At 37.3% G+C, this 13,527-nt stretch overlaps 2 protein-coding genes across 2 annotated transcripts; both read left to right on the top strand.

Moving 5' to 3' along the window:
• Positions 1–813: 813 nt before the first annotated feature.
• LOC137124536 (perforin-1-like) lies at positions 814–5,796 on the top strand. Its single transcript, XM_067499606.1, has 3 exons — positions 814–887; positions 1,057–1,586; positions 2,713–5,796. The coding sequence occupies exons 1-3, from the start codon at positions 885–887 to the stop codon at positions 3,902–3,904; spliced, it is 1,725 nt and encodes a 574-aa protein (XP_067355707.1). The 5' UTR covers positions 814–884; the 3' UTR covers positions 3,905–5,796.
• Positions 5,797–7,913: 2,117 nt separating this feature from the next.
• LOC137124340 (perforin-1-like) lies at positions 7,914–10,286 on the top strand. Its single transcript, XM_067499206.1, has 3 exons — positions 7,914–7,994; positions 8,155–8,690; positions 8,951–10,286. Exons 1-3 carry the CDS (start codon positions 7,992–7,994, stop codon positions 10,101–10,103), a joined length of 1,692 nt encoding a protein of 563 aa, XP_067355307.1. The 5' UTR covers positions 7,914–7,991; the 3' UTR covers positions 10,104–10,286.
• The last annotated feature ends 3,241 nt before the right edge of the window (positions 10,287–13,527 follow it).

Here is a 13,527-nt window from a genome sequence, read left to right as displayed (position 1 = left end):
GCCTGTCAGTTTAGGTGGACATGTCTTAGCCATGTCTCAGTGGATTTGCAGTTGTGCCACACTCTTTCCATTTTCGGATGATAATGGAACTTTATCGCTCACCCATCTGGTGTGTTACTTGGACTTCATGGTGCTGTTTGTGGATGTTCTCTAACAAACCTTTGAGGCCTTCGCAGAACTGCTGCATTTATGACGTTAAATTACACATAGGATTTAACAAAACATTTATCATTTTCATATTACTACACAGTTATGTAAACCTTTGTGTTGGTCTATGACATATCCTAATAGAATACAGTTACGTTTTTGGTTGTAATGTGGCAAAATGTGGAAAATTTCAAGGGGTATGAATAGTTTTGCAAAGCACTGTACATGAGCTAAACTTTCTAACTACAGTTCTTGACCCTAATAAAAATATTAAATTTGCAGACTCAACGGAAAGGACGGAGAATCACCTACCTCTGGATCTAACACATTTCTAACAGCAGGCACTTGTTCAGTGTATCACCTGTCCTAGTTTGACGCTTGTCCTGTATACTGTATAAAACACTACTGCAAAGTGCCAGACAATTTACAGACAGCAGCATACTGTGAAACTAATGCAGCCAGTAGCCAGTAATTTACTGTAAACTTACAGCCACATATTTTACAGTGTAGTTTACCCAAGTGAATGTTTAACACTCTTACCTTATCAGGGTATGAAGGAAGTACGAATGTCACACATTTTTAATGAGGGTACAAAAAAACAGTTTCAAACTGTTTAAATGAGAATTGTTAAATATAAAATGTGTGATAATCTCAAAAGCAATTAAGACTCCACCTCCACATCTAGAGTATATTCAGAATTTATCAGCTTAACAGACCTGATTTGGAACAGTAACGGGATGGTAAGACCCCTGAGTTTGATTTGAGTCATTTTTCATGTCTACTTCTTCCTAATCCTTATTCATTACCAACCAATTTTTATTGAAATAAACATTCAAACGTTGCTTTGTTTACTAGACATCTTTGTCAATCCTATTTCATCTTTTCTTGCCTTTCAACTACTTTATCTAGATGGCAAAGCTGTGGCAACTCATTCTCCTGTGGTGGGCTCGGAGTCCACTGTGTCTACCTTCCAGTGTGAGCTTCATCGGTACACCACAGGAGTGTGAAAGTGCTGAATTTGTCCCTGGTTACAATCTGGGTGGAGAAGGCTTCGACATCGTCACAATGGAGCGGAAAGGTGCCTATGTCATCGATACTGAAACCTGGAATCTTGGCAATGGTACTTGCAGGCTGTATAGAAACCGGTACATGAACAGGGAAAAGCAGAAGGTCCCTGCTGCTATGGTGGACTGGAGAACCCTCCCCAAATGTAGCTTAAAGGTCTCCAGTACAGTTTATGATTCAGTTGAAGCTCTTGTCCGTGACTCCACATCAGCAGTGTCAAATAATTGGACACTTGGGATCGATATTACTGATGTTCACAATGCCACTGCTGGCTTGGGAGGGTCCCACTCCAGAGATGCTACTTTTGGCATGCAGAAGTCAAAACAAGATCGCTACAACTTCTTTCGCCATTCTGTCAACTGTAAATTCTACAGGTGAGTGTAGGAAAACATAACTTGTACTGTTCATTAATACTAACACTTAATTCAGTACTTTAAAACATAGTCATCCCTCATGGAACTTTTAAATTATTTTTTATTACATCACTGAATCAGTTTAAGTTGGGTTCTTTTAACTCTGATCAACTGATTATTTCACTTTCTTTCCTCAACAATATCTAAATAAATTAAAAGTATAATACAGAGGATACATAAATAGGTCTCATCTAGATTTAAACATCTGATCACTGCAACTTTTTTGAAAAAAATTCTCCTTAACGAAATAGCTCAAGCTCTGTCATGTTGCATGACAGTTATGAGTGAACAGTGCTTTTCATGTTCACTCAAAAATTCTAAATTGGATTGAGATCCAAGCTCCATTTAGCCTCTGCAGAACAGTAACACTGCTTTGCAACCATTTCTGGCTAGATGCTTGGGGGCATTGACTTACTGGTAGACAAATCTCCCTCTTCACACTTTTTCCACGCAGCTTTTTTTCCAGGTTTTTCTTATGTTTGTCTGCATTCATTTTCTCAAGCTTTCCTGGGGATGTTCCCAACATCATTTTGCAACACAGGTTGGATGGTGTTTCTCATGATGTGCATGTGTTTGGTCTTTGCCAAACATTGTATCTAATCTGCCAAAAGGCTCAGTTCAGCCTCCTTCAAATGTGGCAGCTACAGTTTTGTAGTATATGTTCTAGATTATGACAAACCAAAAAAAATATATAAGTGAGAACAAACAAGTATAAACCTAAATACAAACTACAAAGGGTTTGAGTTTAATATTATGTCCCGCTGACAATGTTAAATGCAATCTCAAACAAAATAGGCCCTGCTTTTTTATTAACCTGTTGTTGGCTTTAAGTATTCTTTTGTCTTTATGTTGTAGTTTTTTTTCGAAAATTCTAATTACTTTCAGTCAGAGAGTGAGGTTGAATAAATTATTATTTAAAAAAAAGTGAAAAAAAATGAAAAATTCCAATAAGGGTAAAAACCCTTCATAGACACTGTAAATGCCCGATTCAGCAACGTTGCATAAAATAACTAATATAAACAGTAACATGAATAAAACAGGTCTGTAACACACTGTAAATTAATTATATTCTTCCTTTGTTTTACAGCTACAGACTGACAACAAATCCTCCACTGAGTCAAGAGTATAAATCGGCCGCCAATGCCCTTCCTAGCTATTCCCAAAAAACTCAGGTCTCATATCGTAATCTTATCGACACATATGGTACACATTACATCACACAAGTATCTCTTGGAGGTGAAATAAAAGCAATCACATCTGTCAGGACCTGTCAGGCAACCATGAATGGATTGTCAGCAACAGAGGTCAGTGACTGTTTGTCAGTTGAGGCCTCAGCTAGTTTTGTAAATACTACCAGCATTAACGCCATGTTCAAACACTGTCAAGAAAAGAAGAAGAAGTTAGGTTCAGGCCAGAGTTTCAGCAGCACATTTAATGAACGTAACACAGAGGTCATTGGAGGACACATTGATGAGGCTGACATCTTGTTTGAAGGCCAATCAAACCCATCTGTCTATAAGAACTGGCTCAGCTCATTAAAAATCACACCTGATGTGGTCCGATACAACTTGAAGCCTCTGCACACCATCCTGCCACTCGGTCATCCTGCCAGTGCTGGATTAAAGCAAGAAGTGGAGAAGTACATCAAGAATAATGCAGTGTTGAAGAAATGTTCTGAATCTTGTCAAATTGGACACAGATCCAGCAAAAGGGATCCTTGTGCTTGTATTTGCAACAGTAATCAGAATATCAAGTCAAACTGCTGTCCTGCAGGGAAAGGTCTTGCAACATTGAAGGTATTCAAGCTTTATGCAGAGAGTCTGTATGGTGATAAATGGTCACAGACAGATGGTTCAGTGCTAGTTAGATACGGTGATCAGAGTAAGAGAACTATGATCATTAGTAACAATGATAACCCTAAATGGCCAGAGACCTTTGAATTTGGATCCATCACTATTAACATGAAAAACCGACTTACGTTCCATGTTTATGATGAGGACACTTATTGGAACAGTGATCTGCTTGGAGAGTGTTCAGTTAAACTGCATGAAGGTAAAGTGTCAGACAGCTGCATGTTAAAATACGGTACCTTGTTCTTCTCCTACATAGTGGAGTGTGCACCGAGTCTTAGTGGTGACCAGTGTCAAGAGTACATACCCTCCCCCATGAGTCCCTCTATGGCCAAAGTGTTCTACACTAGAAATGGGGTCCTGGCTGGAGAATTCAGCAAGCAGTATGTGAAATCAGTCAGACAGTCAGGTGGAGGTCATATGTTGTGATGGGGTCCTGGCTGGAGAGTCAGGGGAACATAATGATAAATAATTCACACAGGTGATGAGAGAATAACACCTTGTTCTAATATCTTGTTTGTAGTTACAGTGTTACACTCAAATATTGTGCTTTTTTTACCTAATGTGCTAAAATAACATTCTTACCCTTTCTAAAATAATCTTGATATTTGTTCAGTAAGTAACTCTCTGGTTAAGGTAATAAGTCAGAAAGTAAGGTCAAGGTCAGCTGTTGTGTGCTGGGGTGATAAAAAATACACATTTTCTGTGTGATCTTTTTTGATAAATATTTTACTCAACTGTATTTTCTAAATTGTTACTTATTGGTCTACTTGACTTTGTTGCAAGAAGGTTATTACAAATAGCATATTCTTAACTTGTTGACTTTTGATGCTTGCTTGTTGTCAATTAGAAAAGCAGTCAATAAAACATGAACAAACACAAAACACATTTCTGTGTGATTTCAGATCTTAATAATGTACTTCTTAAATAAGGTTCTACTATAGGAACTTTTCTTCTCATATCAATTTTTAAAAATTACATTAAAACTGCTCATGGTCAGCAGTATACTGTAGTGAACACATCTCTTTTAACACATCGTTACAGTGACAATTACATCTGTAAATGTGCTAAAGTGGGAGGGTGTTGGTGGCGGGGGGCAGGTGGGTAATGGGAACTGAAACCCATCAGAAGAGAGACACACAGTTGATAGAAAGAAGGAGGGTGAAGACTTGCAGTGATGCACAAGGGCACTAAACTACAATGACAGAATAACCAGGAAGTTGATTTGCGGCCTTTGCCCCTCATGCTACAATATGCAACTAAAGCTATTGCTAATGAATGTGAGTGGAGAAATCTGCTCTGCCGCGCTCTCCCTGCTGTGATACAGCTTTTCTTTGCTCTTTATACTTCACCACTCTGCACAACCTTTCAGGTAGATGTACTTATCAAACTGAAATAAATAATAAACTAATACACTTACTAATTAAGCAGAAATCTTCTTCTCCATTTGATAAGAAGGGCGAGCTTCACTCAGAACATGTTCAGAAATTAATATCTCTGCACCTCTACCAGGGCTGTTCAGAGGAGGCTTAACAGCACCTCTCCACATAAAGATAAGTTAGGGATTGTGAGTGGTGTAAGGAATTGTTTGGGTTTTATACCATTATGTATATATTGAGAAAGTGAGGATGATCCTTATTGTACATATCCCACTGGCTTTTTGTTGAGGGAACCAGAAAGATGCAAAATTGTGTCTTGGCCTGTAAAACATCCCAAATGCACTTCGTTGCGAGAATGTAAAGGTATGCAATGCATTTGCTACGTAGTTGTTATGATCTGACCCTCATACTCACTTCCTGCCCTGGACTTTTATTATGTACTTCCTTTTCTCCACTTTCTGTCTCCAGTTAATTTCTACAGCTTCACCACTCATCAACAGTCACAAGTCTTTCCACCTGTTCCCCTGCCTTTTAAAACCCAGTTCTCCCCTTGGCTCCCTGTTGGATAATTGTCTTTGTTTGCTGCTGTCCTCCATGCAACAAGCTGTCTTTTAGTTCACCTGACTGGTGGTTTTTGGGCTCCTGATGCTGTTTTTGTTGACTCTGTTTTCTGTTTGGTCTGAGGTTTGATTTTGGTTTTAACTCTGTGTCAGTCCTTCCATGTGTGTGGGTTTTGACTTGACTTGTTTTTCCAGAGTGCACTTTTTCTCTTGTTAAATTTCTAGTGCTTCAGTCTGAGTTTATTCTTTGTTTTCTATTTTTGTTGTATTAATCTCTCCGAGTTTGTGCCAGTTTTTTCCTCCTTTTTGTGGGAGCGAGTTTTTGTTAGTAGTTTTTCCCTGTCTTGTTTAATCTTAAATAAAGCTCATTCTACTTAACGAACCCCTCTCGCCTTGTTCCTCCTGGGTCCACCTTAAAAAAAAAAAAACTAACCCTGATGGTAGTACTCACGAGGTGTCTGGAAAGGGACTCCAAAGTTGCATAGTAGACCAAATGCAAATTCAAGCCTGATGTACCCAGAGCTGAGATGCTGTTCGACTTCTTATAAGCCAAGTACTATCTAAATGATTTTAGAGCATTTATTTCATAGTGAACGACAATTTTGATCATTTTCAAGTAATCTTATTGCTAACAGTAGCCATGGAACTATAGCAAAAACCAACACTTAATGTCCTTTACTCAAGTTTGGTTAGTTTTCAGTAAACAGCCTTGATAATTTTGTAAATTCTTTATGCACATTCTGAGTCTGGCACAGTACAAACTAAAGGTTATTGTGTAATTTCTCAAATTCCTTGAAGAAATTTCTTTAAAGTTAGAACAAACACCCACTTGGCTTCAAGAATGCACTGATTAGATTTTGGTGTTCAGAGCTGAAGCTCACAGTTACCACATGTCTCTTGATTATATTCTTGTAAATGCAATGTCTTGAAGACTTTTTTTCAAGAATTTTTACAAATGTCCACCTGTAATAAAAGATGGACTAGTTAGATTTGGATGGTAACAGTTCAAGATCGCCGTCACCTCACATCCACTCCATTCTCATGAAGGGATATCTTAAAGAATATTTTCAGTGAAGGTTTTTTCAAATATTGCACATTTCCACCAAGATTCTAGGTTGAAGTACATTGAGGAGGTCAAAACTCAAGGTCTTTGTTACCTCACATCTGTCCCATTGTTACATGATATCTCAGGACGGCCTTGCAATTTCTTTAAAATTGTACAAACATCTTGAACTAAAAGAGAAACTGATAATTCTGGCAGTAGAAGGTCAGAGATCAAGGTCAATGTGACTTTGTCTGTCCCTTTCTAAGTGCCAGATGTCAGGATGGCCTGGAGGAAGTTTATTACATCTGGCACCTTGAACTCATGGATGAACTGATTTTAGAGAGAGGACTAGGTGCTTTGATAGCTTGGTTTCAAGTGCTGCCCCCCAAAAATTAGTCATTGTTTTTTGTTACAGGTCTTTAAACCCTTTTCAGTAACAGGTTTAAATAATGCAGATGTCATTCCTGACCTGGCCTGACTATAAAGTACAATCATGAGGCTGAAGAAAAGTGGCAACCCACTGCAATTTCTTGTTAAAAAAGATCTTTAAAAATCCACTGCCTAATTTTGCATCTAGGGGTTAAGATACTAGATGATTTTAGATAATTTATTCACTTTATTGTCACAGTTCACAAACATGACACTAGACAACACAACTCTCCTCAGTGTTACAATGTACAGTACTGCCCCCGATGAGTCCTCAGTTTCTAAATAGAAGTATTTGTTTCCAGTTTTTATCTCCATGAGAATAGGCCAGAGAAAATGCATTTAAAAGATGTTAGCTGTGTTACTGTACATTCCTTTTACAAGTCTTGTTAACGAACAGTTCTCTGAAATGAGGTCAAAGTAATGTGCAAACTAAGCTCATCCCCGACAACTTAGTGATATCATTTTCACTGCATCTGTCATCTTCTGTTTTGTAGATTCTTGTACTCTGACAGCTGAGTGGCAAAACCAGTTATGTATGATGTATGATGTTTGCTGGAAACAATGCATCTTTTTATCGACATCTAAATCAAGTAAGTGGCACCCAAAACCAAAGAAGCTGTTGTTTAAGTATTGTAACATTGCAGAGTATTGTGTTTAATAACCATACAACTGAAAAGATGTTGTCTTTGCTTACTATCTATAAGAAAGCAAATCTATAAACTAAAATTGTCCATCCAAGACTGAAAACATTGCTTCATATTGTAACAGAGTAATATTGCATGTTTTTTGCCAAACACCTCATTATAACAGGCCATGTTGCTTCAGATACTGGCAATACATGGATTATAATCCAGGAAGTTGCATGTTAAGATTTACCACAAAACCTAATTTTTCTCAAGTTTTTCTAAGTTTCACCATATTTTCTTAACAGGGAAGGAAGTTCAAATATCACACATTTCTTATGCAAGAAAACTGGTTAATTCTAGATGGTTTAAGTGTAAACTGTGTGAGAATGTTGAAAGCAATTAAGATTCCACCTCCAAATCAAGACTATAAAATAGGTCAGATATTCTCAGCTAAACAGACCTGACAGGGAACACGGGATGGTAAGAGCCCTGAGTTTGATTTGAGTTCTGTTCATCTTCGTATTCTTTACGTCTGACTATCTAGTTTATATTGAAATTCAACATTCAAAGTTTGCTTTGTTTAAGAAATTTCCTTCTCTATGCCATTTTTAATTTCATGCTGTATAATTCTTTCATACAGATGGCAAAGCTCTGGCAACTCATGCTCCTGTGGTGGGCTTGGAGTCCTCTGTGTCTACCTTCCAGTGTGAGCTTCATCGGTACACCACAGGAGTGTAAAAGTGCTCCCTTTGTCCCTGGTTACAATCTGGGTGGAGAAGGCTTCGACATCGTCACAATGGTGCGGAAAGGTGCCTATGTCGTCGACACTGAAACCTGGAATCTTGGCAATGATACTTGCACACTGTACAGTAACAGCTACATGAACAATGAAAAGCAAAAGGTCCCTGCTGCTGTGGTGGACTGGAGAACCCTCCCCAAAAGTAGCTTAACAGTCTCCAGTACAGTTTATGATTCTGTCGAAACTTTTGTCAATGATTCAACATCATCAGTGTCAAATGACTGGAAAATTGGCCTTGAAATTCCTGTAGATCCCAGTGTCACTATTGGGGTCGGCTTGGGAGGGTCCCACTCCAAAGCTGCTACTTTTGGCATGCAGAAGTCAAAACAAGATCGCTACACATTCTGTCGTCATTCTGTCAACTGTAAATTCTACAGGTGAGTGTGAAGACAGTTTAGTAATTCTGAATTTGCAGCTTAAGTTCAATTACCTGATACAATGATTATGCTATGAAAAGTATTGACTTCACTTTCCTATTTTATACCCACCGTATATTTTAATTCTATAGTATTCTGCATAGTTGTCAATAAGTGCAACAATTATATCTATATTAACTTTATAAATATATACAGTAACTCTCAAGAAAATGGGTCTGTAGCACACTATAACTTAGTTATAACCTTCTTGTGTTTTGCAGCTACAGACTGATAACGAATCCTCCACTGAGTCATGAATTTATATCGGCTGTCAAGTCCCTTCCCAAGTATTCTCTTGAAAATGAGGTCTCATATCGACACATAATCGACACATATGGTACACATTACATCACACAAGTATCTCTTGGAGGGGAAATAAAAGCAATCACATCTGTCAGGACCTGTGCGGCAACCATGATTGGACTGTCAGCAACAGAGGTCAGTGACTGTTTGTCGGTTGAGGCCTCAGTTAGTTTTGCAAAAACTGCCAGCATTAAAGCCATGTACAAACACTGTCAAGCAAAAAAGAAGAAGTTAGCTTCAAGCCAGAGTTTCAGCAGCACATTTAATGAACGTAACACAGAGGTCATTGGAGGACACATTGCCGAGGCTGACATCTTGTTTGAAGGCCAATCAAACTCATATGTCTATAATAACTGGCTCAGCTCATTAAAAATCACACCTGATGTGGTACAATACAACTTGAAGCCTCTGCACACCATCCTGCCACTCGATCATCCTGCCAGTGCTGGATTAAAGCAAGAGGTGGAAAAGTACATCAAGGAAAATGCTTTGTTGAAGAAATGTTCTGAATCTTGTAGAATTGGACACAGATCCAGCAAAAGGGATCCTTGTGCTTGTATTTGCAACAGTAATCAGAATATCGAGTCAAACTGCTGTCCTGCAGGGAAAGGTCTTGCAACATTGAAGGTATTCAAGCTTTATGCAGAGAGTCTGTATGGTGATGTGATTACAGAGACAGATGGTTCAGTGGAGGTTAGATATGGTGATCAGATTAAGAGAACTATGATCATTAGTAATAATGATAACCCTAAATGGCCAGAGACCTTTGAATTTGGATCCATCACTATTAACATGCAAAACCAACTTACGTTCAGTGTTTATGATGAGGACACTTACTGGAACAGTGATCTGCTTGGAGAGTGTTCAGTTAAACTGCATCAAGGTAAAGTGTCAGACAGCTGCATGTTAAACCACGGTACCTTGTTCTTCTCCTACTTAGTGGAGTGTGCACCGAGTCTTAGTGGTGACCAGTGTCAAGAGTACATACCCTCCCCCATGAGTCCCTCTCTGGCCAAAGTGTTCTACACTAGAAATGGGGTCCTGGCTGGAGAGACCGGAAGCGTTAAGTGATGAGAGAATGAGCATTTGGTTTTATGATGAATAACTTGCCCTAACTTAGTGATAATGTTCTGCTTAAGAATCTTTCTTTTTCTAACTTTTCTAACTTTCTCAATTTCTCATATTCAATCCAAATATGTGTTGGACAATGTTCTGTTCTTGTTCTGCCAATAAAGCATCAACAAATACACAACAGTCACTTTCATTTTATGTGTTAATAAATACCATGGAATTTGTTGTTGATGTGTACTATTACAATTTTACAATTACATATGCATTTACAGACTGTCAAAACATTTGAGCAGCATGTTCAAATTCTCATGTATCTGAACCTATTAAAACAAATTTGCTAAATAGCAAACTTTAATTAGTGTATCTCTTTAGCTAAACTTACAATTTGTAATCCGACAGCAGAGCTTCACTTTACAGTGACCTGATAAAGCTGTTTGTTAAAATAGAACAGTTAAGCATATCCATGGACTATTTATGGATAACTTTAATGTTGGAGAATAAAACATGAAAGTCTCTTGTGACCTTGTGTTAACTATAGACTTTATTTCAGGCATTTGACCAAACACTTTTTCAAAAACCCATAGATGAGAGAAAATAAAGCGCAAAAATTCTAATTGATTTCTGGTTTTAATATTTAGAGCCCAATACTTAAATACTTAAATACTAACGCACTCTATAAGGACACCTCCTCAACAGTAAAGTTAGGAAGAAAAAGAATAAAAAACACATTTTATTAAATGAAGGAGGATAAATTAAAAAACTTCTAAACTACAAAATAATAAAAAAAAGTCACATTTGTGGGCCTTGCTCCTGCCATTATTAAGAACTATAAAGTTTAAGATTCACATTAATACATATCAGTTACAGTTAAAATCAATAATTTTATATGATTGTTCCCAAAGTTTAAAACTCAGTGATAATAATATATATTCAAAGAAAATATATGTGTGTTGATATTTTTTAATATATTTTGCAGTCTTCACATTTTTATACGGGATTGGGAGTGTCCTCACAAAGATACCAATGTGTGTATGTGTGTGTTTTTTTACTGACTTTGTGGGGACTGGGTGTTCACACCTTCATATTCCTTGCAGGTCCCAGATGCTGGTCCAAATTTTTCACTATGTCCACACAGAAAGTAGGTCAGCTAATATGCTCCTATGCTACACTGTCCATCTGTCATGTGTGCTACACAACCCATCCTGTTTCTTAAGCATATATATATATATATATATATATATATAAAACTAATAACTTAGTTCATCTTCAATCTGAAGCCTAGGATTGTTTGTTCTTTCCATTTCTTAAAACCACATTTTCATGACCAAACAAATAAAAACTGAAAGATATTCTTCTTATTGGTATGCTTATTGGTGTTTCCTTGGTGATTTGAACATGCAAACCCAGCATGGACACAAATGCAAGTGTCATGCTCCTTTCTCTTGTAGCACTTTGAGATTTGTTTTTAAAAGAAAAGTGTATTATAAATTAAAGGCTTTATTATTATTTTTTACACATAAGCTTGTTTAAACAGCAACTATCTTGTCTGTAACAAGTCAGTCATTCTTTGGCCTCTGACACTTTCTTTGTCAGTTCATCTTGTAATCAAATGCACATATACCACTGTCGATGAGCAGTGGTCAAACTGCAAATGATATTCATGACACAGTCAGCACTAGTAGGAGGAAACAAATCCCACCTAAGTACTTGATCCTGCTCACTGGGGCTTTAACATTAGCAGCATACATTGTACATACAGTATATTGCTGAACTCATATTGTGTCTTCCTGTCATTGACAGATATATAAAAAGACAGGTATTATTTTGTGCAGCACCACATACAAAGTGGCAACTTCAAGGTAAACAAACTAAAGCAAAACACAAGTTCACACACTTTTACAAATTACTCAAGCTAAAAGACAAAAAGGTTTATGTTTTTCACTTCTTGGGTTCAGCCAACTTAGAGCTTCTCTTTCATGTACATTTGGCTTGTCTTCTACACAAGGTGAAATTTGTGCACTTAATATATGAAACATAAATTAAATTATGTTTTCTTCTAAAATTTCTGTATGTGTTGTTAGCCTTATGTACAGGTCTTGTGTGGAGAAAGTTAATGAAATTATCTGAGTTCCTGTGCGTATTGGCTACTAAGTTATAAACAAAGATAAAAATTGAATTCTTATTACTTATTAAAGAAATGTATGGTACTATATGTATAATGTATAATGTCCCATCATATCATATACACAGGGTACAACACATACATCACATTGTACTGAAGATGTTGTTTGCAGCACCTAGTCAGTTGTGCAACACATTTGCCTAGACACAGATGGCCACAACCTTTATCGCTACACAATCCTTGATGGAGCAACACCCCATGGTCACACATAAGCTGCGGGTGAATTTGTAAAAGAGATGTGTGATGTGTTTGTGTGAAACTGGGTTTGTTTGCCTAAAATTCTAAACTAAGGATTAAAACTTATTGATCTCATTCTAACTATTCACATCATTTCCATAATGATTGATTGTGATGAATGTTTCATTCAGCTACCTCTCACTACCAATATATACTGTATATACGGTTAATATAGACTCATTGATATTTGGTAGCCTATCCTAGTGCACACCAGTCAATAACAAACTACTACAGCTAACGCAGTGCAACTGTTTCACTACTAAAAGCAAATACATAGTCAGCCAATTTGCATGTCTTTTGACTGTACATACTACTTTTAGTCTCACGTGCTTTTCTTGGTCCAGTTAGAGGGCGCCATCTCACCTTTGGGTGTTGTTTTTCCTGCTAGACATGTTGACAGGAGCACTATTTGTTAGGTAACCACTGCATCTAATATGGCTGTTTGGTTTCTTTAAAGAAAAAAAAAGGGGGGGGGGGGCAGTAAATCAGAGGGTACCAGTGAGCTGAGCTAATGATCTGCTAGTAACCCCTGTACTGTAAGTAGTTTTTGACTTTACTCAGCTATGAGGCTGTGACCATTTTTATCCTGGTTGTGCAGACATTAACCCCACACTGCACTAAGCTACTGGGCTGTTGTGAACATTGCTCTGCTGTTTGCATCGGATCAGACTTATGTCGCCCTCATCTGGTAAATTTGCTGGACCTCAAGATTTATAATAATGTATTAATACTGTACTATATAATGATAAATTATTTCTATAACTTATGTGTAATCCCAGGTTCCCCTGCTGTGCAATAATGTTTTGACTTTGTGATGCTATTACACTTTCTGCTAACCTATAAATATCTGTTACTTATATCATTGTATTAATGAATTTATGATTTGGAAAATTGCTGCGAATTCACACATTTTTACCTCCTTTATAGAAAGCAAATGTTAAGACATCAACAACATTTCCTAGGTGATAAATTGTACCTCATACAATAACAGCCAGTAAATAGACA

Source organism: Channa argus, chromosome 3, assembly GCF_033026475.1.
Source record: "Channa argus isolate prfri chromosome 3, Channa argus male v1.0, whole genome shotgun sequence".
Classification (NCBI taxonomy): Eukaryota; Metazoa; Chordata; class Actinopteri; order Anabantiformes; family Channidae; genus Channa; species Channa argus.
Note: the sequence above shows the minus strand (reverse complement) of the source record. Positions and strands in the feature narration are given on the sequence as shown.